At 35.0% G+C, this 26,946-nt stretch overlaps 1 protein-coding gene across 1 annotated transcript in view; it reads left to right on the forward strand.

Annotated features, from left to right (window-relative positions):
• CNTNAP2 (contactin associated protein 2) overlaps window positions 1-26,946 on the forward strand; it is a 1,042,550-nt gene that overhangs the window by 490,115 nt on the left and 525,489 nt on the right. The window contains exons 5-8 of the mRNA XM_056484872.1: window positions 12,971-13,174; window positions 16,896-17,080; window positions 20,270-20,413; window positions 26,114-26,378. Coding sequence (XP_056340847.1) covers window positions 12,971-13,174; window positions 16,896-17,080; window positions 20,270-20,413; window positions 26,114-26,378 — 798 coding nt within the window. The remainder of the gene's footprint in view (window positions 1-12,970; window positions 13,175-16,895; window positions 17,081-20,269; window positions 20,414-26,113; window positions 26,379-26,946) is intronic.

The raw sequence follows: 26,946 nt of genomic DNA on the forward strand, positions 1-26,946 counted from the left end.
TGTTTGATTTGAAAATGAAAATTAAAAGGAAGATACAGATTGCATAAAAGTGCATTTAACTATTACTCATCAGAGCAAGTAGCTTTTTGGTTTTGTTAGAAAAACTAGTGTGAGTCATTTGTTACACGAAGAACAGAATTTTTAATCAGTAAGGAATTGTTTTCTCCTTATTTGTAATTATGTATAAATTATAGGTCATCTTCACTTGCTACATATTAAATATCTTATGCATTTCTTGTACCTACAACACTGCCTTGATGATGTTAAATTTTCAATTAGCAATTCTTATATTTTGATGAAACCCCCAGGAATGAATGGGCTGTAATCTACAAGTGAAAATTAAAGGTTAAAAATAATTTCAGTACTTCTGTAGAAGTTAAGGGTATGATTTTTTGAGCAAATACTTATGCTTAGTGGCTTGTGAACAGAATTTGTAATTTTCAAAAATTTCTTCTTGCAGTCGAATAGAAAATAATGAATTTATTCAAGACTAAAATTTCATAAGCAGAAAAAAAGCAGTGGAGACAGTCTAGGAAGGGTATTTTTTAATATGCATGGGTCCTCCACTGATTCATAAGATGGCTCTTTGTAATGAATTGTATTTATTATTAAAACATCTTTTTAGATAACTAATTAGTCAGCAGTTCTCAAATTGATGTAAATCAACAGGAACCCGATTACAATTTTAAATATTTACATAAAATGGCTTATTTTTCTCACATTGATTTCTGACAGAGTAGATTGTTCTTAATGGATTTGATCATCAAAAACACATTTCAGTACTTATGTGTTGCCCCCTAACCACTATTTCAGAATTTACTTTGCCTCATCACAGGTGAAAAAGATAAATGTATGTTTAGATTTTCTTTCCTTAAAAGAGAATTGATACATGGCACAGGAGTTAGTTGTCTTTGTTAAACAGGTGAAAGTCTAAGTCTTCACTGGTATTTGTGAGGGAAACATGGTTTCTGATAGAACATCTTTAGAAAGTCAGGAGTCTGGAAAGTGACTTGAGCTCCTGGTTCAATACTTTCACTAGGGAAAATGTTAGGACAAGAGGAAAAACAGCACTGACTGCACAACAAGCTATTGCATGCACAAACTAAACATGAATTGTCAGGTTAATAACCTGTTCATGGATTTCTACTACTGAAGACTTATATTTTAAAATATACTGACAATGGTATCTGCATTTATATTGGCATTGATTTTTTTTTTTGTTTGTTTGTTTTAGGATGCTGCCACATGGACAGAAAGAGTTCACAAAAGCTTTGTGTCCATTCCTTATTACCTTAGTTAGAATTTTTCTGTTTTGATAAAGTCTTCTCCCATATATAAAAAGTTTTTCTCCCACAGATTTGTAACAATAACTTGTTAAACCCAAAAGAAAACAATTTTCTGTTAAAACCAAATTTATGTGTGGATATATATAATCCAAGATATCGCTGTCACATTACATATTAGGTTGTATTCGAGTGTAGTAAGCCACGATCACATCTGCTACGTGCTTTACTTATTTGATTTGTTCTAAACAGTGTTGTCTGGATAAAGGGTGAAAAATAGCTTTCAAACACCAGATTCATCACCCCCAAATCTGTAGGGAAAATTTCTCTGAATTCCTTGTTCCATCATAAAGGAAGAACACTAAAAAAATTGAATGTGGCAGTTTTAAGCAATAAAATTTAATTCTCCACATCTAAGTTTTAATCAAGCATCTTCTCCTTTTATTCATGTGTAGCATTCATTGGTTCATGATTGAACAGTAGCATCTCAGGAAGCTGGACTGAATTGCCCATGCACAGTTGCATGTATTTCTTACCTACCTGGAACAATCTTCAGTGTTATCTTCCCTTTCTTAATTAAGCATAATCAATTATAGCCTAAGTAGGGACTATGAAATTTCATCCATTGTGTGAATATGCATATTTGCTGAAGTGACAGTCACTGACATACAGAGCTGGTTGAATTATTTTTAACAATCAGTTTTTGAAAATTACTGTTGAAAAATAATTTCATTAATTACATTGTCTCAAAAAATCTTGCATAATTTGTAGACTGAAAGAAAATGTTTTTTTCAAATAATTTGTAAAAAAGTTCAATAACAGATAAATGGTCCCAAAAAGAAAAGTGCTCCCATATGCTCTTACTCAGGCTCCCTTTATTTCTGGAAAAAAAAAAAAAAAAATAGAATTCGACAAGTTTTGGTGAATTTTCTTTTCTTGGAAATGCAGCCTCACGAAATTTCAAGCATTCCAGGCATTTCAAACTGATTAACCAAAAATGCCACTTCCTTTCCTTACTTAATCTGACTCTTCTATTAAGCAACAGGTTTAACTTTTATTTCTCTGTCAGGAGCCTGTAAATTTAGAGACAAACACTAGAAAAATGTTTGAAGAAATGAAGCAATAGTTTTAGATTCCAGTACCAATATTTACTTCAGAACTTGTAAACCTAAATGAAATTAACCCCTTAGTTCAGAAAAAGTAAATCAGTTGTCATGGATGAAGAATTGAAACTATAGGAGTAATGTACTTTGTGATTCTAAGTATTGAACCTGCTGCATGTTAGTCTGTGTTAACTGGATGTAAGCAGGTCCCTTTTACAGTCTTTCTGGGAAGAAACTCTCATCTTACTGAATTTTTTTAGCTTTCAGTGATGGAGAATAATCCAAAGTTCAGGACACTGAATTGTTTGAAGGAAACTTCACTGTTTGAGCAGGGATACCTGAAATGCATGGAACAATTCCTAGGAGAGAACAGACAGTCACACAGCTGAGATACCATAAGCAAACTCCTGCTGGAGAGCCTGTTCTGGCAAGTGAGGAATTTGAAGGTCTTAAGCTCTGCAACACCAGAAAGTCTTGAACTGTAAACCCTGTTAGAAGTTATAGATAAGTCATGTCTGGCTGGAGGGAGGGACACAATATATCACTGACCTTGAAAGTGCAGCCTGATAAACACTAGGAAAACACTTGCTGATAAAGCAAATCTTCTGTTTCCTTGTTCAGTTAAGGAATAAAGGTGAAAATCCAGTTAACTGCAAGTCAATGCTTCTGGCAGAATTAAATGTACAAATAAACTGAGCATGTGGGTCGCAGTGGGTGAAATCTAGAAATCCCTTTGAACCTTCATGATTTTGTGACTATGTGCTCTTACCTGATGTACTTCTTGTCATGGAGAACATTTTTGCAACAAAAATGGTTTTCCCTTTCAGGGAAGTAGCTCACTTTTTATGTGTGATATAATGCAAGTTAAGCTTTTCATATTGCTGTATATTGAGTCCTTCTGCAATTTTCTTTCCCAAAGTGTAAGCAGTGTTGCAAGTGATGCTGATGCAGTACCATCAATCCCTACATTTTTGCTAATTGTTGTTCAAATACAGCACTCATTCACTTAAAATTGGTAACTTTATGCCCTTTTACAGAAGCACCTGAATCACTGGAGGCTGTTTACACATTAAATTATTAGACTTTCACTGAACCAAGGCAGAACCTAATGAATGTAGATCATCTGAAAATAAAACTTTGACTTGTAACTTGAGTATCAGTGGGGCTTTTAAATTGAACACACTAAAATAAATACAAAGGATAGAAAACACTGGATCTGGCCATCAGAATGTTGACACTTGATTTATGTATGACAGCATTTGGGACTCAGATTTTATGGCTTACAAGTTTGGAATCCAAACACTTTCTTACATCACAATGTGCAAGACCTCATTGAGTAAGTAGTACAGTAGAGGTATGCATGATCTTAGATATGTTGGATGTTAGGCAGGAGAGGAAAAAATATTTTGGTGAATTACTTATTTTGAATTATTTGTCCACAATCAAGTTCCAGTGGTCTGCTTTTCATATGTTGAGCGAAACACAAGATCCTTATCTCTGATTAATTTGGAAATAAAACAGTGAAACTGAACTGCACAAATGATAAAAGTTGTTCAGCTATCATTTATGCTAAAGGATTTTCCTCTATTTACTCATCGTTTTTAATTGAAATAAAGTAGATGAAAGTAGAAACTCACTAGTTTCTGTTTCTATAAAATGAATTTGTATACCAAGATGGAATTAGCAGCAGACTTACAGTTGTCAGAAAGGACTACACATCTATTAGAAATGGGGTTTAGTGACACCCATTTTTTGCCCTTAGGTAATAGTGAGGTTACTCTCTATAATAAATGTGAGTGTCCCATGGCCAGCTCTGTCTCAGTCTTACACTCTGTGCTCTTGAGAGTCAACTGCAGAAGTCTGAATGACTGTTATGAGATTTTTACTGCATGAGACTTAACTGAGCACAGGCGACTGAAACAGTCCATGCTGCATATCACTTAATTGTTGTCTATGCAGCTCACCTTAAAGAGTTCAATGTAGAAATAAAAGCTCCATGGTTAGAAGTAAAGAATATGTGTTTGAGAGTGATTTTGCGAATAAAGGATATGGAACATGATTGAGAAAGAAGAATTTGGTCTTGAGTAATGGGTGTTCTGGGAGTACCCAGATATTAAAAGACATGGAAATATTATATACCAGGAAATGATTGAATTGGGTGGCATCAGCTAAAAAAGAAATCAAAGAGAACTTCTAAACGAGTATTTTGTAGATCAACTGTGTATCCTTCTGTTTTCATGTAGCTGTAAACACTAAAACCAAAGCTCCAGCTAGTCATGCATTTCCTTATTGTTTTAATAGATTGTCTTGTCCATTTTGTAGATCATTTATTCACTGAGTAAATTGAGTGTAAATGTTGTAAGACATGGTACAACTTCTTTCTTTGCTGTACTTCTTTTTATTAAGTAATGAGTAAGTTCAGCAGTGTGTTGCTTTAAGACTAGGAATGGCAAATGATATAGCAACACATGACTTCCTTCCGAGGCAGAAAAGAAGCACTTTATTACAAATCAGTCTTACTTTTATAGACAGAATCGTAGAACAGTAGGCAGAACAATAACTCATTGGTCAAGAGAAAGCAACACCCCTTGTCACGTCTCTCATGCACTGTTCCGTGATCAACACCAGGTGTTAATCTATGTTATTAATTCTTTCTTTTCTTGTTTATCTTTGAGAAAGCTTCCAGCCTGGGAAAATCTGAGGTGGAATTCTCCCTGAGCCTTCAGCAGTGTCCATAGCAGTGTAATAAGGATTGAGACCGGTTTTGGCCATTAACTGTGCGAGGGTCAGAGCTGTCTTTTTGTATTGACCTGGAGCTCTTGTGATTTACCTTTTTAATAACCAGTGAAAACATTACTAGAGGCTGGCTGGTTTCAAGTAAATGAAGTTCTTTACTGTACCTGGTTTTAGAGTTTAATTATATACATTAATGTTCCCATTGTGATCCAATGTCAAATGATGGGTTTCAAAATGAAGAACAGAACTAAATGTATTAATAATTGCAAGGAATGCTACTGGCTTGTAAATCAGCATGATAAAATACAAAAAAGCAGATTTTCTTTAGAATATTTGAATTATACATATATTTTTTACCAGATTAATTTTAAAGTACCATAGCTAGAGAATAATAGATCATAGAGAATATTTTGTTGTGTATAGTTCATAGTTGCAAGGTGCCTGAATTTTAATTTTCACGATTGTAAATGAATCATATAAAGCAATACATATGAAAACTTTTCAAAGTGTAAAAACACAAGTACAGCCATCAAAACAATATTTTTATTGATGGTGAATCTTTTTTTTCCCCTTTGAATAGACGTCTTGAAATAGACTGTATCTCTTAGCATGCATTGTAATTGACTTTCTGGAGCCATAAATCAGAACAGATTGTGAAAAGAATAGTTTTTGTCTGAGATGAAGATTATCTTGGGTTAAAGTCCTAGTTCTCTCTGGCAGTGATAGTATTCCACTATAGAATACTACTATGTATTGTTCAGTATGACTTATTTTGCAAACTGGGGTTAGAATGCATAAGCTATAGTACACTATAAATATGTTCCTTTTCTCATTTATCCACCTTATAGTAAAAACAGCATATCTAAAAATGTTCCCATTTAGTTTTTAAATGAAATATTTTTTTTTAAATTTGAAGAATCAATGAAAGAATATTTGCTTGAAAATCATCAGCCAAAAAATCATTAACTTTACATTGGTAATTTCTTGTAAAATCATTCTATTTGTACACACTCTTAAGAAAATAATTTTGTAGTGTATTTGGAGGCCTCATCTAAGTTCATAAAATTTGCAAATGCTTTAGTGTTTTCTTCTATGTATATGGTAATTAAAACAAGTTAATTGAAGCTGCACAGAACTTCATTGTTTTATACACTCATTACAAAATTATTGTCTTAAGCAACAGTTAGCTTGTATAAAAATTTAGTTTAATAATGACAGAAATAACCCAATTTTCCTACCAAAAAAAAAAAAAAAAAAAAAAGTGGCAGGACACACACATACATACACTTGGGGACACAGGACAACTTTTAGGCGTGGTCATTATGTTACATATCTTTATATATATATTGTATATCATTTGTTTTTCTCTTTTTAAATTTTGCTTCTACTTCTTTTTCATTTTCACTTGCTGCTTTTATTTCTTATTAGACAGAAAATTATGACAAAGCCACATATTTATGGACATTTTTACTTAGAAAAATTAATGGTAAATGCCACCAATATAATAATTGCAATTTTTGTAGTAGGAATATTATATTAGGATAAAAATAGAGGAAAATGTCTGTGCTTTGAAATTCAGTAAAAAAATTAAAATACCAAGTGTTTTTAAAATATCTTTAGTGGATATTGCACTCAGAACTTGGCAAGCATCCTCACTACCTTAGGGAACACTTCTTCACAGATTTATTCAGAGAGTTTCTGGCAGGCAAATAAAAATAAAATTTACCCAAGAACTGAGTAAAAAATACACCTTGACAAAACACTCTTACTACTTTGATGCTGCATTTCCATATATACACTGTATGTATTGTAAAGAAAAGCAAGGAAGAAGTTCCACACCTCCTTGCAAAGGTATTTTTTCAAACACTGACATCACCTGACAGATAACAACAGTGCTCAGGCTCAGTGCAGTGGAAACTAAGCAGGCAAGAGAAACATAAGATTGATTTTCCTTCACCATGTGCTTCTAGAATATGAATTAAGTACACATTATTGTATATGCAACATACATCTGTATCTGTACTAGTTGGATTTTTTTTTTCTTTTGTGGCAGGTGCATTGCCCTTTGAAAAGGAGAGTAAAGGCCGTGTCAGTTTGGCTGCAGCAGGCTTTAGGCTAGAGCTGCCCATGTCCTTACAGCTGGGCTGTAGCGCCTGAAGGCAGTGCTCAAACACGCTACCTTTGGCTCTCTGCCTTATTGTAAGAAAACATAAAGAGGAGGCAATCTTTTCTTGGGCCATGGCTTTCTTTTTTTTCTTATTTTTCTTTTTTTTTTTTTTTTTTTTTGGGTTTTTTTTTTGTTTTTTTTTTGTTTTTTTGTTTTGTTTTGTTTTTTTTGTTTTGTTTGTTTGTTTTGTTTTGTGAAATTAGGTGGTTGGGAGTTGAGTTCCTTTCTTTACACTTACAGAATTTTTTCCTATAAGTTGCTAGGAAACTAACTACTGGTACATAGGGGTACTTCAGAAAAACAAGAGAGTGGCTAAGGTGGGGTACAGGAGTGTAGCACCTGATCACGCTTCTTTCTCTGGGAGTTTCTCTCCGAGGGAGGAGGTACCACGAGATTTTTTGGGGGGCGGGAAGGGACGGGCCGGGGGCAGCTGGTTGCTCTCAGGGGTTTGGAGGAGGCAGTGGAGCTGCTCCTTAGGGAAAGGCGTTTCGCTGCCACCACATAACCCGGCCGGAGCCGCCTCTCTCCTGCGCTGGGCCCGCCACCCTGCCCTGCCAGGACATCTCGCGGTTCTGCTGCTGCCGCGGAGCTTCTCGCACATCTCATCCGCCATGATTTCTGCTCGTTCCCGCCGCTCCAGCTCGGCGCTGCTCAGACTCCTGCAGGGGCAGCGGGATCGAGCGCCCCAGGGTTGGTGAAGCACAGCCTCTCTTTCCCATCCCTTCCCAGGGCCCGGCCGCCATTGCCGCGTGCTCCCCCCGCCCGCGCCACAGCGCCCCCTGCAGGCGCGGGGGACGCACCGCGGGGCCAGCGGCGCCCCCTGGCGGCGGTGACGGGAACTGCACCGGGGGAAAGCGCCCAGGCCGGGAAGGGTCACTGAGTTCTGTTTGTTTGTTGTTCGTGCTGCAGTTCCTTCCTGTTTGTTTGCTTTATTACACACACTAGTAAAGAACTGCTATTCCTATTCTCATATCTTTTTGCCTGAGAGCCCCTTAATTTCAAAATAACAATAATTCGGAGGGAGGGGGTTTTACATTCCCCATTCCAAGGGAGCTCCTGCCTTCCCTAGCAGACACCTGTCTTTAAACCAAGACAGACGTGAAGCAGTGTATCTCTAACATGAGCTCAGCTAACTTAGTTCCACTGAGGCTCAAGCTGCAAAGACCCCAGTGGCAAATTCATCATGCTGTCATGTTGGCAGCACATGGAACTACTGAAAATGAAGGAATTTCTGTACATGCAGCTTTATTCTTAGTATGATTTTGATCCTTATCTCTTGCTTTGTTAGAAGAAAACATTCTTTTTTGGCTGTTAAAATATGCAAACAATACTCTGTTTATGTATTTATATTTCCCTATTTTCCTATGATATTTTTGTACCTGTGACTAATATATAAATATATATATATATATATATATAGTGCTATAGTAGAGCTACAAGTGAAACTACAGATGTGGAACAGTTTGGGCCAAACAAAGATGCTTCAATGTATTGCTGATATTTTTAGATAGTATTTGCTCAGCTTATGGTTATTACAATCTATTACTATATTATTAGAGCATCAGATGTAAGGTTCAGACTATGGGATAAGAAGAGAATGCTAAAAGTGAGGATCTTTTCCCTAAAGCTCATTTAGTCTAAACAAACAATTTAAGCAGATGAAAAAATGGATGAAAGATAACAGAGTGAGAAAATTTCACCTCAGGTTCTGTCTGTCAGTTGTACAGAACTTTTATATCTTTAATCCCACTGAAATATTCTGTAGAGGCTTTGAAGAGTCAATCATTCAGAGATCACTAGCAATTTAAAATGCGTACATGATAAATTTGTAATTTAGGAGGAGAAACATATTGCCATGGATTTTGATCACTGTATGGTAAACATTTTTCTGGAAAGCACTTTGCTGTTCTGCTTTGTTTTGATTTGTGTTATTGTATTGTGTCAGAAAGCAGGGATTTTTTAGGTAACTCCAGGCAGTACCTTGATCAAAGTAATAAGTAGCTGTGAAGAAGTCTCAGTATCTCATGGGTCTTTGTGAATGAGCACTTCTTCATTCTTAAAGTGCTGGCATTGAGGATAGTTACATTTCTTTCACAAAAAATGGAGTAAATAGAGAAATTCTGGAGCTTGAGTCTGATTTGGGGCTGTTTCTTTATAATTAGTTAATAAGTTGATTTGGAGCATAAAATAAAATATCATCAAATAGATTTGATGCTCTCATCAAATTTTGCCAAATCCTGCATGTAGCCAAAAGCACAGGATAAAAGCATAGGTAAGAGGACCTATGACTGGGGATTTAACTTTCTTTGAGATTTGTGAATAGGGTCACATTTGTCACCCAATATCCTGTCAATCTTTGCAAGGCTTTCAGAAATATTTTTTAGAGGAAAATTGATGATATAATACTAATGAAAGGACTTTAATGTGGTTTCAGACATTTACTGGGATAAGGCCTAACACATTTTCCTAGCCAAAGGAAAGTGGTATTATATTTTTCACTGTTTTAGCAGTGTTCTCCAATCTATCTGTTTAATAGGAAATCCAGTAGGGCAGAAACCAAATTGCAAGTAATCAAATTTGTAATTCCTATTTCCATGCAATTAAAGAAAAAAATCTCAGGTTTTCTTTCCCCCTTCTTTCTTCATTTTCTTCTCTTTCTCCATTTTTTCTTAACTTTATCTTTTCTTATGAAGGTTTTCTCCATTGCAGCAGTAGCCTCTGACAACCATCACTGACAACAGCAGGTGAATGTACTTTGTGTGATGCCTGAGGTCTCTTTCCTACTAACACTGATAAATGAGTGGCTAAGGATGACAAAAATTATATCTTTTGACTGCAATTATAGGAATTACATGGTTTACTGTCTGAGCAGCATTCTGCACTATGTTAATTATCATTATATTAAATATCAGAGTGTCTCTATAGAAAGAACACAAGCCATTACTACAGTCTACATATAATAACTCTTAAACATAATTGCTGTATAATCTTCAGGTGATTGAATTATCATTCAGACCCATGCTGACAGTACAACCATGCATTAAAAAAATCTGCTTAATCAAAGATTCCCGCTGTTTCTTTTTAAAATTGAATTCTTTTCAAAACATGGAAATTAAGGGACAGATTCTGGAAAAATGTGGCCTTTTGCTCAGCTTTGTTAAAATGTGTAATATAAATTTTCTTCAAAAATGAAAACACATATGCAACTGTAATGATGATGTAGGAACAGAAGGTATACTTTCTTTATCATGGACATCTTGTGGATCCACAAAACTGCATGGTCCCGATCAGCTCTGGTCAGATCCCTGACTGCTAAAGCAACTTTTTCAGATGCTACAAAGTGGTACCAGCTGGCCTTAGGGGAAAACTGATAGGCCCCATACAGCAGTTTCTGTAAACATCAGAAAATAAATTAAAGAAATTTTATGGAAGACAATCTCAGACATTGCACGTGGAATCATCTTTTTATGTATCTTTCGTATGAAGTTTAATTAAGGTGTAATGTCCATCAATTTTCTTTCATTTATAATACTTGTGCTAGGTACTTGTATGCAGTTTCAAAACAGCAGGATCTCTATGGCAAATTTGTTTTACATTAAAGTATGATTTTGGTGATAAAAGAGTGACTTTTCATGCTCCTTTTTTTTCTATACATAGATTCCTTGTTTTTTTAAAAGTTGGCTTTGGTGATTTTTCCATATACTACATTACAAAAATCTCAGTAATTAATTTCTCAGATCTCTTGACAGCATGCAAGGCCAACAAAACCAACTGGTTCATATAATCTTTGTTAAACTATTTTTCTAAGAATTTACTTTCTTTCTTAAAAAAAGTAATCATTCCAGAAGTAATGGATTTACTTGAGTCGTGATAACCCCACTTCTGAAATCCCACTTGTTGCATGATAATCCCACTTCTGCATCTATGCCCGAGTAAAAGTGTCCACTTTCATGCTGATTACTTCTAAATGGATTTTTTGTACAACAGATGCAACATACCATTTTGATATTTAATTTTGAGCTGACTCCCATGCCTAGGATTTGTCATTCGGAAGAACCAGATCAGGCTGAGAGTTCTACTTGTACTTGAAGCTTAATACATACTTATTATTGAAATTTGCAATTTAAGATGCTTTTTATAAAGCAAAGTGATGTTTCTGATATATACTGCTGAATTCTGACAAAAATTAGATATACAGTTATAATTATGGGATATTACAGTCATTTTTAAGGCTTGTATTTTACATACTGAATACAATTCTTTGCAATTTAGTTGGCATAAACAATAAGGGGATCACAATTTATCAATTCTTCGGAAGTCTTTGCAGGATTAGGAAGACTTGGCCATGTAGATTCAAACTGAAATATATGCAGTTAGGAATAGCGTTTTATTGGAGTTTTGAAACAGTCTTCTATGTTAATTACACAACAGAAATCTGTTTGTCTCTGTGTTTTAGAGAAGGGATGGAAGATTTAAGTTAATTCCCACCATAATAACAAAAACAAGTTAGGAATTTTAAAAAGTTGAAAGCAATCACTGAAGAGCAGACTGCAGAAGAAGGCAAAAATCAGATGCATTTGAAGAATATATGATAAAATGCCATCCTTCTTTTCATTCAGAGCATGAATGAACATGGTATGTCAATAAGGAGTATAAATGAAGAATTTATTTTTTGAAGACATGAAGAATTTTACTTAATGGCTATTCAATCTGTTAGTTGTCAACAGTGAGGATTAAATGTTCATACAAATAATTGCTGTGACACTGGTGATTTTGATTATTAGCTTACAAAAGGGACTTCTTAAACAAATCTGTGTAAATTTTTAGAGATAAATATCTGTTTGAAATATTTTACTCAGCTTAAGTGACAAGATTCAATAATCATCAAAAATCATCTGTTGAATGGCATCCATTTCTGCAGCTATTTTTCCTGTGGATCTAGCATCCAGAAAATTGTGGAAAATTGGTGTTCATTCTTTAGAGTAGAGTTTACGTCAAGAAAATAAGACAACACAAAATTTTGTGGTGTTATTATGCAGTATTTATATGAATATTGGATTGACCTTAAATGTTTGTAGCCCTCAGTTTCCACGTATTTTGAACAAAACCAAACATGAAAAAAATTAGTTCAAATGACAGAGGTTTTTTTTTTATTCTTCTTAACTTTAGTTACGGTCACAACTTCCTGGCATTTCCTGAAAGAGAAGAGGCTTCTATCTTACATAAAGTCTAAAATTGCCAGGCAGTTACTCTGGGTTCATGTTTTATTGTTTACAGTCCTTACAGATACATATAGTGAATTTTAATCATTTATTTCAAATGATTTATTAATGACCACTCAGATGTTTACCCTGCATTTTGAGCTATAATTAGGAAAATGTACATTGCAGCAACTGTATTTGAGAGAAACTGAAAGTCATTGAGTACAGTTGTAGCATTTTTCCTCCCAAATCTTATTTGTTTCTATTTTTGCATTATGCGAATTAAATTTTTATTCTCTCTGGTTCTTACTTTTTATGGTATTAAAACTGTGGTCAAAAGAAAATGTATTTGCAATACATATCACATTTCCACATTTTTTATTCTATTCAGGTACAATCTGCATATGGCATGTCTGTTTTTCCAGTGGCCATAGGAATATATAATCACTCATCAATGATTTTATTTTCTTTTTCTTTTAGGGGCTGATGTTATCAATTTTGATGGCCATGTAGTGTTACCATACAGATTCAGGAACAAGAAAATGAAAACACTGAAAGATGTCATCTCTCTAAAATTTAAGACCTCTGAAAGCGAAGGTGTAATCTTCCATGGAGAAGGACAGCAAGGAGACTATATCACATTGGAACTGAAAAAAGCCAAACTTGTTCTAAATTTAAATTTAGGTATGTTTTGATTGTTTAGTTTTGTGGTAGTTTTTAGGTTTCCCACAAAAATTTTAGGTCAAACATTTCATCCTCTTTCCCACAGCAATTTGATAAACCACATCATTTAATCAGATAATTTGTTGAAAACCTTGTTAATTCCCTTTCTATATGTTGGGGGAGCATGAGTGTGTGTTTAGCTCCATCCTGTTCCTTTTGCTCTGTGTGAGATACTATGAGAAGAAGATCATACAGAAAAACAAGATCAGATTTATATTTTCATTTCTACAGACAAGCAAACAAACAAACAAAATAGTTTACGAGAATTGTATTTGGGCTCAGCTGTGGCTTTGTGTGAGAGAAGAATGCTGTCATCACTTCTGGAGGAATAATGGTTACCATTGGGAACCTTGCAGAGAAAAAAAAAACGTGTCAGTCTAGGAGCTACAGTCCACATGAAGTTGGAGTCCAGCAGCCTTCCTAGAGTCTGAGAAGGAAGACTAGGAAAGGAAAAGACACCGATTGTTTTCTTAGGCAATCCTATGTGAAATCCTGTGTATGTTACTCTAATTGCAGTCCTCCCAGTAGAGGACTACAGGATTATAAGTGACTGGTTTTATAAAGTACATTTATTATGGAAAAGAACCACATTTATCTGGTTTCAGGTATTTTTTCCATTCAAACAAAAGAACCTTAGAAAATTATTTCATGCAATTTTCCTTAGCTCTCTTATAGACACATGAAGAGTAAATTGTTCCATTTGCTATTTACATTTAATAATACTTATTTTCTTATATACTTACTAGCGTTTTCTCCTGTTCTTTTTCTAACAATCAACATCAACAGATAATGAGGAAAGCACACCTTCCTATAGCAGTTACTTATTTTAACAATTTTAATTGCAGTAGTAACCCTTTCATTTCCTGTTTCTCTATATTCTTCAGCACAAACTGTCTTTATAAGCTATTATAACTTCTGTATATGAGTTTGGTGAGGATATTCTTAAATCATTAAGCTGATAAATGGGACTAGGCCTTGTGACACACACTCAATAAACAGACATAATGCTTTATGGTGTTATTATTCCTCTGTCTGAGAGTGTTGTCTTTGCATCAGACATAGTAGGAAAGAATGCTTATCATTCAAACCAGGCAGAAACACCACGTGTAGTGGTTTCAGTTTGCTAATTTGTGATTTCCTGGCCAATGCTCCAATAATTGTTGTGGATTTAGCATTGTGCATTTAAATCGCCAGTGCACCCACTAGAATTATTTACTCATTTCCTGCTGTGAGATAGGATTAGGAGGAGGGCAAAACAGGCTAAAACTTTGAAGAGTATAAAGAAAAGCTTTATTACCAGAAACCATGAGAAAAAATAATAAGAATCAGAATAAAACTTTCAGAACACTTCTCCTCCACCCACAACTTCTTTTCATTCACACTGACAACATACAGAAACAAATCAGTCAATTTACCATCTCTAAAAATAGTCTTTCACCAATGTACGAAGGAAGAGGGGACTTCTCTTCAGTCTATGGAGACTTCTCCACAAGACACCGTTTTCTCCTGGCTTCGATTTCACAGTGAATCAGCTGCCTGGGAGAAAGAAAATCTGATCCCTGTGTAAAAATCCCTTCCTTGACTAACACCCTTGCCACAACTGTTATTGAGGGCTGTGTCAACTCATGGGGCACATAAGTTTAAGGATTAGCAGTTCAAGCAAAGGCTGTCATCATCCTTTGAAAATAGAAGTCTTTCTTCTTCTTCCCTGGTGGGCAACAGGAGTCTTCATCTCTCTCTTCTCTGTTCAAACCTCTCATGGGATCACTGCTACTTCAACATCTGCTTGCTTCAACACAAATGCCTTTGCTTATGGCCTCTATGTGAATCCTTCATCCACCCCAAAATGCACTTCTACAAGTTACAAGGAAACAAGAGTATCTTCTCTACAGCTTAAAAGAGAAATTTCAGACCACGACTCTCCTCCTTCCCTCATCTAGGACCTGGTTCCTCCTTGTCTGAGTTTGGTGTCTCTATGCTATCTTCTGTGTGTGTCTCCATCTCTGTCCTTTTCTTTCACCCAAGAGAGAGCAAAGTGTCTGCAAGTCTCATCTAGGCAGTGAAAGAGTTAATATCTTGCCCAGGCCTGCAGATGCTCCTGTGATTCCTGCTGGCTGGTGGCCTGGAGCTATTTAACATGGAGAGTCCTTCAGCAGCCGCACGGGGGCTGGACTAGGATAGTAAGGGTCCAGCTAGGAAGCAGTGGTGATTGCTTTGGCTGCATTCTGTTCTGCGGGAATGGAGGGAAAACCCCGGCCCAGCCTGGTCCCAGCCAGACTGGTAACCTGCTGAACAGCCGGAACCAGAAAAAAGAAAGATTCCTGGGGTTTTCCATGTGAACGTGTGTTCACAAAAGGTGCCCAAACCCTCCCATTGGTGTAACAATGGGTCGGTTCTAAAACTCAGACACCAAGTGGTCCTTGTCAGGTCCAAAGGAGGCTGCCCTAGTCCTGACAGGGAACTATTTCAGGAAATTAATACAAACCACCACACCTGGTGAGATCCAGTGACTTAATTTCAAGCACCAGGGACTGGGAGAAGGATGGAGAGACAGAAGTGGATTTAGGTTTGATTTTGCACTGCATTTGACTTTGCAAAGAAACTGAGGCTTAATGACATGCATGCAATTCTATTTTTTAATTTTTTTTTTTAAACCACAGGACCATTGGCCTTCAGCATAAAGGCAGGATGGTTATTTGTAGGGAAGTAATGTCTTAAGCAGTGGAAGTGTGATTTGCCAGAATGTGTTTTCAGCATGCACAAACTGTAATGTCTCAGTTGCAGGCATTCTTGAGGGTAGGAAATTCTCAGCCTCAGAAATGCTTTAGGTCCTCATGTATTCAGAACATGGAAGATTGCATTGAGTTATTGAGCAGGGCAGCAATTTTTTACACTTACTGCTGAATTAGTCATTTGCTGCTTCAGTTGGGATTCACGCTATCAACCTTTGCTGGCTTAGCTATGTCAGTCAGATGGCAATGAGATGTGATCTCTGACTAGCACAGCTACACTGGCAAAACCTCCTGGATAACACAGCAGAGAATTGCAGAATTGTACTCTTCCTAGTAGTTTGACTTCCAGAATAGGAAGATTGCTTCAGGATAACAGACCAAAATAAGCTGTATTAGCAGAAGATGGATTTTTGCTCTTGTTAGCTCAGTCTGCACTGAGCCTTTTCCCCTCTGCTTGCTGGTATAATGATACTGGTAAAGGCCACAAAGCATAGGACTCAAGAGTGAAAGGGTTTTTTTGCCAAAGTCTGTTACCAGGCTCCATGTTCTCCACAGCATTAATAAATCAGTACAGTTCCAATGCAGCTCAGGATCTGGCCCAGAGGTAACAGCTTTTCTTTTCTGTAGCATAGAAGCAAAAGCAGAAAACACTTAATAGAAACATCTTTACAACTGGAAATTGGCATTGCTTCTCAGGTTCCTTTCCAAATAACTGCTATTATGAATTTATACATGTATTTATACAGTTCAGTGATCAGATGCTTGCTGCATTTGGTCTAGCTATTTGTATTGGTGGCAGCAGCTCTCCACTGGGCAAATCTCAAATTCATAGCAGACTGACTTCCTCCAGTTTATTACATCTCTGGTATGATTCAGGTTAAATATGAACAAAGAGGAAAATATTTGCCTAACTGGTATGAGGTAAGAAATGCTATTGTTTCTGTTCTCAGGCAGCAACCAGCTTGGCTCTATTTTTGGCCACACTTCTGTGACAACAGGCAGCCTCCTGGATGATCACCATTGGCACTCCGTCATCATAGAGCGCCACGGCAGGAACATCAATCTCACCCTCGACAGGCACATGCAGCACTTCAGAACAAATGGAGAATTTGATTACCTGGATCTGGACTATGAGGTAGACAGTGAAACTTCTTTCTTCTCGTTCAATTTGGTTTTGTAAAGATAAGTCCAATAAGAAAGCTAACATAATTTAAGATGTTTTCTTAATTTTTCATACATTTATTTTGATTACTTATTCCCTTACATTTCCTGAAACTTTCTTTCCAATGGGGTTCTCTCTTAAATGTAAATTGTATTTCTCTTAATTAGCCTACCAAGTCCCATCTGGTATGACAATCATCTCAGCCCTTTATTTTAAAGTAGGAAATCTGTGTTATTCAGCAAGGTAGGCACACACAATTTTAAAAATCTTTAAAAGCAGCTACTCTAAGCGGGAAGTATATTTTAAAAAGTATGGTGCAATCTGTTCCACTCAGGTGATAATTCTGCTCTTGAACCAGAAAGCCTTAATCTGTGGTGATAGTATTTATTTTTAGCAAAGGAAGCAGGTTAGAACCTTTTTATTAATACAGATCTTGATCTGTCCTGTCTTAGGTAGATACTTCCTTGTATTTTCACAAATATGGCATCAGTTATTTCTTTTTAGAAAGAAGCAATGAAGAGTTAAGGAAGTTGTAAGAAAACTTGTTTAATCAATCAGGTTAATGCACACAAGTTCTGGTAGTAATTAAATGTGGATTTGTTGTTTGATTACACTACAGCTTCAGCTATTATGAACTTGTTCAGCTCCTCTAATCCGTACATGAAATTCAGCATGTTGGTTATTGCATTCTTTATATAATATTTTCTTACATTCTTTACTGTTTCTAATGAGAATTAATTTGGTTGACTGCACCAAATATGTAATTTCCAACCTTGCAACTTTTTAAGATAATACAAATGCAAAATTTTTAAGCAAATATAAATGATGTCATGGAAATAAGTTTGAATTAACTTGTGTATTTATATATTTACAATTTTTTTACCAAGAATATATGAATGTTTGAAAGACGTACTTATAACTGTAAATGTTTCTGAGTCAAATACTTGGTAAATATTCCAAAAGATGTTTATGAATACATTATTTGCTGGCAGCTCTAATGAGAAAATAACAAGCAAATTTGCCTGTACCTCTGTTAATTATCAAGCACTGAAGATCTGAACTAGGCTGCTTAAAACTCATATAAAGAGAATTTATTAAAGGCTTTCAAGTGAATGAACTACAGAAAAAAGCTGAATGCCATAAGCCAGGGTTGTACAATTTGTGTACATCCAGAAATACATATATGTATAAATATAGCATGCTTACATAGCAAACATGTTGCATGTAAAAAGTGTATCCCTAGTAAGAGTTGAATTCAGTGCATTCACCTTCCCATCCTCTCTGCATAAAGGGACCTCACTGGCAGTTTTCAAAGATACAATTCATTTTCCATATACATGGATCTCTTTGTGTTTAACTGAGCTTATTTGAGTGCCTTTGTGTGTGTGTGTACATTTCTGTGGTTCATATAAACTCAAGAGACTTCATCTCTTCTCCTTCCTTTCCTCACTATTATCTCACTATTATCTTTTTGGAGCTAGACACCACAGACTAAATTTAAAGGTATTATCTTTGTGATTAACAGGGAATAAAGCCAAAAGAATCAAAACTGTTTTTCATAGACAAAATAGTGTCTAGGTTAATCTTTTTCAGAAAAGTTAAGTAAACACAAAAGAGGAATAAACATTAGTTCTGATTGCATTTTTGAGATCAAAAAAGTAGTCCTGTAAGTTGCTCTTAACTCACTATCATGTTACATGGTTTTTTGCTTTTTCTTCTTTTCTTCAAAATTCTTTATTTTTAAGTTTAATTTTTACATTAGATTTAATCCAAACACATGATATTAACATGCATAAAATGTTTGACGAGCATTAAAATATTACAGTCCCATTCTCCGTGTGAAGAGCTGTATCTTCTCTAAAGTCAACTCATATCACTTTACAATACCTGAGGAAGTCCCCACAAGACTTTTACACACCAAAAGCTGGTGTGTGGTTTATAAATGTTTTAGGTTTCAGCTGTATAGTTTTATTTCTTTGTGTATGCCAAGTGGAAGTCTCCTCTTTGGGACAGAAACTGGTATCTGCATTTAAAACTGGAAATGTCAGCCTAGAGCTCTGTTTTCCTGCTGTTGGTAATAACAAATGGAATTGACAATGAATAATGTTTAAAAGATTTGTTCTGCCAAATCTTAGCAGTGGACTACAAGTTAATATTTTTCTGAACATTTGTGGGGCAGGAAAACAAGGTGCCATTACTATTTATGCCATCATCTAATCTCATGAGCCCCTATTCTTGGCATTTGGACTGCAAAACATTAATGAAAACATGTAACATTATTCACTTCCAATCGTTTCCATAAAGACCATTATGTGGCAGAGACCTTTATCATCTCTACAGTGACAGAGAAAGAATTCATCAAAGATGAGCACTTGTAGTTTGTAAATATTTGGGTTTCTAAGTTTTTTAGCACTACAGACTATGGATAACCCAGGATCAATTACCCAGTGTAATGACATTCACCTGTAAGACAAAATCCAATTCCTATTTGAGATGACTGAGTCTTTGCAATAGTTGTCTTGATCTTCTCAAGGAGATGATTTGACCAGATAACTCAAGGGTTAACTCCTCATTGAGTATAACTACATGATAAAAGCATGTTCTTGGTAGTGAGACGTCCTTCTGTCTACCAGGGGATTGCATCTTTAACTGTGTGATTCTGTAAACTCTTCTGGATGAAGTAGATATATAAGCATTAAAGCAAAATAACATGCCACAATGTTGCCCACTACTGCTGTGCTGTAGTCTGGCACAAGGTTAGAGCTGAGTGAATGTTTTCAATCAGACTATCTGGCTAATTTTATGCCTACTTTAATTTAGTAAAATACTGTGATGGATATTTGTCCAAATTTCTTTGTTTGAAATGCTTATTTTCTGACAGCAATCAGAAGAGCAGTTCACATATGAGTAACTGTGATGTATGTCTGTTCACTGTTTGGCCAACTGGAATAATACTTGAGTTTGGCTACCATAAATAATTAAAATTAATTTAAATTCTTTTTCTGCTTATGCAGTATTTATTTTGATGCATCCTTTTTCTGTAAACAATGCTGCCAGCTCTCTGTTTTGCCATGGTTGTTCAAAGAAAGCAAAGTACAACAAAATTCTTTAAAAGTCTTTCCCATTCAGTAACTATCTACCATTTTTCTGTTTCATTTGAAGATAACATTTGGAGGCATGCCTTTTTCTGGCAAGCCAAGTTCTAACAGTAGGAAAAATTTCAAGGGCTGCATGGAGACCATCAACTACAATGGCAATAATATCACTGACCTTGCCAAGAGGAAGAAATTGGAACCTTCAAATGTGGTAAGATTATAATTTCATGGTCATCTACCTTTCTGCTTCTCTTTTTGAAGAAAACTGGAAGGTTTTTGAGGGTGTGTAGCTGATAGTATTTTGTTATACTGCAATAATATGAAAAAAAAGTGCAGATTTTACGACAAACCCAAAGATCTTATTGTATGTACATTTGTGACTTAAAAAAAATTATTATCATGTATGAGCATTTTATTTCTGGGGTCTTGTTTCATCTTTTAAAAATTAACCTTTAGTGTCTGTCAGATAGTTCTGGTTTTAGGGGTTTTTTTTAAAGAAAATCAACTGAAGCAGTAAGTGCTTTTTCCCTTTCTTCTCAAATTATAGTAGTCCAAAACCAGTGCAGGCAAGATTTATTATTAAATGAATTGCAGCTTTCTTGTGGCTTTTAAATCCTGGTAACATTCCATCCCTGCTGAGCTAGTTGGATTGCTGGAGTGCAAAAGCCTTTGGATGAGAATGCTTCTACAGTCTTTTCTGATACATCTGAAAAACCTCAAGATATTATACTTGAAAATCATTATTTGCTTATTAACATTACAGTGCTTATTAGCATTTTACTCTATTTTTGCTGTTGCTTAAGTGTTCACAGCTGCTTTCATGTTCAGACTTATGGCTTTATGGGCAGGGTGATTAAGAAAGAATGTATTTTAATTTCTGTATTTATAAAGTTCTAAGTGTTCTGAAAGTGCTTCCTGGCATATAAAGGCAATGTGGGTAAGAAATAAATGTATTATTGCTGTGAGTTTAAGATGGTTTGAATAAGTTTTCAAGGCTTTCTTCTGTACAAGCTTACACACTTCACAAATTCCTGCTAACAATACGTACGCTTACACAATTTCATTTTCCATTATGTAATAAATTATAAAGCTATACATATGCAGTGATGATGTCATGCAAAGGATTATCCTTGGATATTAAAACTGAAGTTTCTGTCATTATATGAACATTATGACTAAATGGTCAAGGAAATCCAAAGGATAATCATGAGTATGTGATGTTTGCCTATACAACTGACAAGCCTATAAAAACCTGACATCTATAATCTTTTCTACACATAAATTTCATTAGTATTGTCAAAGGCAAAGAGTACAATATATATTCCATTCATTAAGATCCTAGTTTTAAAATTTTTTCAACCCAATCTAATGAACTCCTGAAACTTTACATTTTTAATTTTTGTTTTTCCATGATTACATGAGACTTCCTTCCTGCAGGGCATTTTCATCTTTAACGTAATCATGATTTTGAAAGATTAATTCCTGGTTTAAAAAATAATCTTTGTACAGGAGCAATCTTTCCATTTTGCTCAATCAAGTTCTCTGCAAATGAGTAGGACATATTCTTAAAGCCTCTTTCTGAACAGAAGTGTTGCTTAAGAAGTTCCTGTAGTTCAAATCCTGTTCTTTAAAGCCCTAGCCTCTCAAAAGTGTGACATAGCTAGCAGACATGCAAAGTCTCTGTAAAATCATATTTCTGATTGTTTCTCTCTTTGTTTCTTTACTTTTAAAATTCTGTTGCCCATAACATGAAAATAAAATTCTCACAAGGAGCTCAGCAGTATTAGTGCCACATCAAGAGGTGATATGCCAATTTAATTTGATGGTTTTGTTGATTTCCAATTCTGAGAATTACTAGAAAAATAGAAGTGACCTTTGTTTTCAGTAGAAATACTTAAATTGCTTCAGATCTTCAAAAACGAAATCAATTTTAACTGAATCAACATGGATTTATATGTTTTTTACAAATCATTTTTTCTCCTAGTTTTTAGCCTGATATAGCAAGAGAAATAAACTTTCTTGAAACTACTGTTGTTGTTGTTAAGCGTGTTTTTGATGATGGCACTCAAGAAATCCAAAGGGGATCAAAGCTCCATTGCAGGAGATTCTGTACAAACACTTAACTGGAGACACATACCTTCCCTCAAACACAGTATTATCTTAAAAGCACAACACACACAACATAATGAGGCTGAATAGAAGCAATCAATGTGATCATGAGAACTATTACAAAGAAAGGATAAATTCAGAGAAAAGAAGGATTTTAAAGGGGTGTGAAACAAAAGAAAATAATATTCTTCAATGAAGACGGTTGAATTTCAGAAGTTACGCAGTGAAAGGGACTTGACAAATTAATTATACAAAATGAGGAGGCCCGGAAAATCAGAGATAATAAGATGATGGTCTTTATTTTTCTCTGAACAAAATTAAATTTCAAAAATAAAAGTCTCATATACATACATGTTATGAACAAAAAATCACCACCAAGCACCTTGTGCTTCATTGAAGAGTAAGGATGAAAAGACAAATTAAAAGTATTTCGAATTTAAATAAAGTCCAGTGCTGAATTTAGTAACATATTTGATTTAGATTCAGAACATAAAGGGGAAAAATTATTTTGATTCTTTTGTGATATTTAAGATGGCATATGTGTATAGTTCATTGCCCATGCTGTATGACCCATCCTGATTTAACAGGTAGTATAGTCTTAATAAACTTATTACCTGTGTTTTGGGAGCTTCCTGTTCAGCCAGTAAGTTTTTTAATTGGGAAAAGTATTTACAGTAGTATTTTACACAAGTTATTATGTTTGAATGTGGAAAGGCAAAATTGATTTGTAAGTAAACATGAATCTAATTTGCCATTTAGATGAAAGATCATGGTGCACAGCTCAAGATACACAAATTGTTTTTACCTTTTCTCTGTCAATGTGGTTTGAAAAATTCTCTAATAAGACCGAGAGTTTCAATATAAATGCGCAGTATATATTTGACTTCCAGATGTCATTGCCCAGAAAACTATTCAACAAGTCACTCTGAATCTACAGAAAATTATATTCTCTTTGAAAAATTAAGAGGCTGCTACAGAGACAAGCTGCAGATTAACTTGAACCCTTGACCTAGAACTAGTGAGCAATCTATACAAGATGGGCTGTACTTAAAAGAGGAGTCATCCTGTGAACTACAATCATAGAAGGGATCAATAACCCAGTTCATATTAATCTGAATAGCTCAGTAGGGAAAATGCTAACTAGCAGGGAAATTAGAATTATTTCTTTCTCAAGAAATTTTTAATGCAGCTAGGCTGTTTGTGGGAAATGCATTCAGTGATGTGAAAAAGGATTTGAATGCATTCAGTGTTAACATTAATAGGTGTTACACATGCAAGTATCAGGATGACAGGAGAGTGTCAATTGGATACAAAAGCCTTCTTGTAATAAGGAAATTGGTAATTCCTCTTGGTAACAAGGCAGCAAAAGAAACTCTTAAAAATCTAACAGGATGCTCTCTGAGCCCCACTTAATTGGTATCTGTGACTGAACCATTAAGTGACATCTCAAAAAATGATGTAGCCTTCTGTGTCTATGCAGGACTGCCTTAACTGTGTAACAGAAGTTATTTCTATGCATGGGGTGACCATTGCACTGAGAATGATAACCAAGGGTTACAGAGAGTATTTCAGACACTCTCCACCTTTTTTCTACTTTAGGTAAAATTTGTTGTTTAAGCACAAGTATTTTGTAGCAAACTTGGAAATGCTTAGATTAAAACTACTCAAACAAATGAGTTGACTATTTTGATTTCATGCTTAGTTGGTTAAAAATGAAAAATTAAATATCTCTATGCAACTTTTAAACTCACCACCCCAAAAATACCAAACAAAACAAAAAGCAAAGCTAAACCACAAAAAAAAAAAAACATCCCAGAATTGGCAAGCAGTTTAGCAGGGAAGTCTTTAGTCTTTACTCATAAAGTAGCTGTAATTTCTCTCATCACATAGTTATCTAAAAGCTGTCTTTAGTTGTGTCAGCTATTTTTTTCCCAATTCCTTTGATTTATATTTTTTTAATCCTTGGAACTTGGGCACAGGAAAAGCATGTGACTTGTAATGCTGAGATTTTATCATAAAACTTCTGAACAAATATAGGATATGACTTTAAAGAAATCTCTATTTCCAGATTACTGGAAACATCAGTGTTCCTTAATTGATCACAGAGGCTGCCAACTTGATAGTAGAATTACTACTAATTCTGCTGGCCTTTAGAGGTAGACTCTGTACAACTTCAGATGTTCTGCAGGAAAAAAGAGGTTGTTATGCAGAGTAATCAAAGTATTTATCTCAGTGCTGAAGAAAATGTCATTTTTATTCATTTGGTTTTTTACATGGAAATCCAGTATAGGAGGCTGAATTTGCCAGACCAGTTGTATTTCACTATGATACAGATAAACTGTTCTCTGATGTGATGTTCTTTTAAAATGTGATGGGTTTGGACATCGGCAAATGAGTGCTAAAACTTCCTTATTGATGTAATCCATCAAATTTTCTTAGGTCTTTCCTCCCACACATTTTCAGACTCAAAGTTCCTATCTTGCTTCCAAATTCTCTACTTTCCCTCAAGATGAACTGTCAGATGCACTTATACACTATGAATACAGAAATGTGACATAAAAGCCAAAATCAGGAAGTCAGTAATATGGAATTTAAAAATAATTATGCAATAAAGATGATGCCTGATTTCTACTGGGATTGTGAACACTGCTTAGGTGGACCACATCTCTAAACATCTCCAAAAATGTTGATCAAGCCTTAATATTTTTTTAAATATAAAAATAAATATCAGAGGAATTGCTATTTTGAATTTAGTAATAATTTCTCTACTGCATCAGATAAAATTATTTCTTCCCAAATAGAACTAAAATTGCCACATAATTTCCACTTGCCACAGTGCATGAGAAAGCCTAACCACAGGACAGGATTCACTTTGCCACATATTATAGGAATTCTTCAGCAGAGGAAGTTTTCCTGTTATATTTGCATTTATGCAATAATAAGTTAATTCTGGACATAGATTACTACAAAGTATGATTTCTAAGGGAAAAAAAAAAAAAAAAGGTAATATGCTACCCAGATTACCAAATGGTAATATCCTACCAATTTGGATTTTTGTTGTGAGAAATGGCATGAGAACCAGAGAGAAAAATTCATATCCCTAATTCTAGTCTTATTTACAGATACATTTTAAAGCCTCATAGATCAATAAAGTTGACTGGATCTTTTGTTTATTTCCTGAAGAATAATAATTTACAGCGTAGAAACTGCAGTTTCTTTTTTAGACAAAATTATTTACTATCCAAAAATATTGGGTGTTGTTCATGATCAGCTACTCCAAATCTTTCTGCTTCATGAATTGAAATGTTATCATATGTAGTATCATCTAGTTGAAAACATAAGAGAGGCTGACTGTTCAGGTAATATACATCATTATTTTGTAACATCATAGATTGTGTTGATTCACACATTGATTTCAGGATATTTGTAAATCCACATACATTTTTTATACTGTTCTGTTATAGGTTTCCATGGCAACCACCGACAAGCCCAAGTTTATCTGTGATTAATTTATCTTTTAACTAGAAAAATTAGTGCTTTCATCAAAGCTTGTTCTTAGACTACAACTCTTCAGGGCTGACTGCCTATTATTTTGTGCATGTACAATACGAAGTATAATGGGGCCACTGCTAGAAAAAAATCAACAACTATTATAATAGTAACAATAATGATAACATTAATAGCACATGAAGTTTCTAGGTTGAATGAAATCTAGAATACTTTTCTAGAGGTAGCTATGAATTTAGTGAATCTAACTTTTTTTTTTTTTTTCTCTTTGTGTGTGTGTATGCCTTTTATTTAGGGAAATTTAAGTTTTTCTTGTGTGGAGCCACATACAGTGCCTGTCTTTTTCAATGCCACCAGTTTCCTTGAGGTTCCTGGTCGTCCGAGCCAGGATCTGTTTTCAGTCAGTTTCCTTTTCCGGACCTGGAACCCAAATGGACTTCTTCTCTTCAGCAACTTTGCAGATGACTTGGGGAATGTTGAGATTGACATAAATGAGGGCAAAGTCAGTGTCCATATCAACGTCACCCAAGTGAAGAAGAACCGGATAGACATCTCATCAGGTAAGTGTAGTTTGGGTTCTTTTAGTTTGGTATCATTTTGGTTGGTGTTGCTTGAAATTGTTATGTAACCTAAAGACTGGAACAATTTTTTACAAACTTTAAAATTTATGTTGCAACTATATTAAATCTTTTACTGTTTCACTGAGTAAGAGGCATGAGAATGTTGAAACAGCTGTTAGAATTAAAAAAAAAAAATATATAAATTATCTCATTCTGTCAAGAAATCACCCACCCCTTATCTATGAGGCTTTCTTCCTTCCTTGTGTCTTGCAGTTTTCTCTGTGAAAATATTTGGTTTCAAAATCAGGTGTAGTCTAATAATTACATTACTCCTAATACTTTCCAATAATTAGGGAAACTCTCCTAAAAAAAAAGAAATCCATTCTTTTTTATGGTGAGACTACCATAATTATTTGCATGGATTTTTAGATCTGCATAGCTGTCTCGCGAAAACTTAGATTTATTTCAATACTTCATTTATTTTGTTGCAACAGGCATTTCAGTGCCTGTGAAATTAATTGTGAGTGTGAACATAGAAAAAGAAAATATGGCATCTGCCAGGTAAGGC

The sequence above is a fragment of the Oenanthe melanoleuca genome, chromosome 2 (assembly GCF_029582105.1).
Source record: "Oenanthe melanoleuca isolate GR-GAL-2019-014 chromosome 2, OMel1.0, whole genome shotgun sequence".
Lineage (NCBI taxonomy): Eukaryota > Metazoa > Chordata > Aves > Passeriformes > Muscicapidae > Oenanthe > Oenanthe melanoleuca.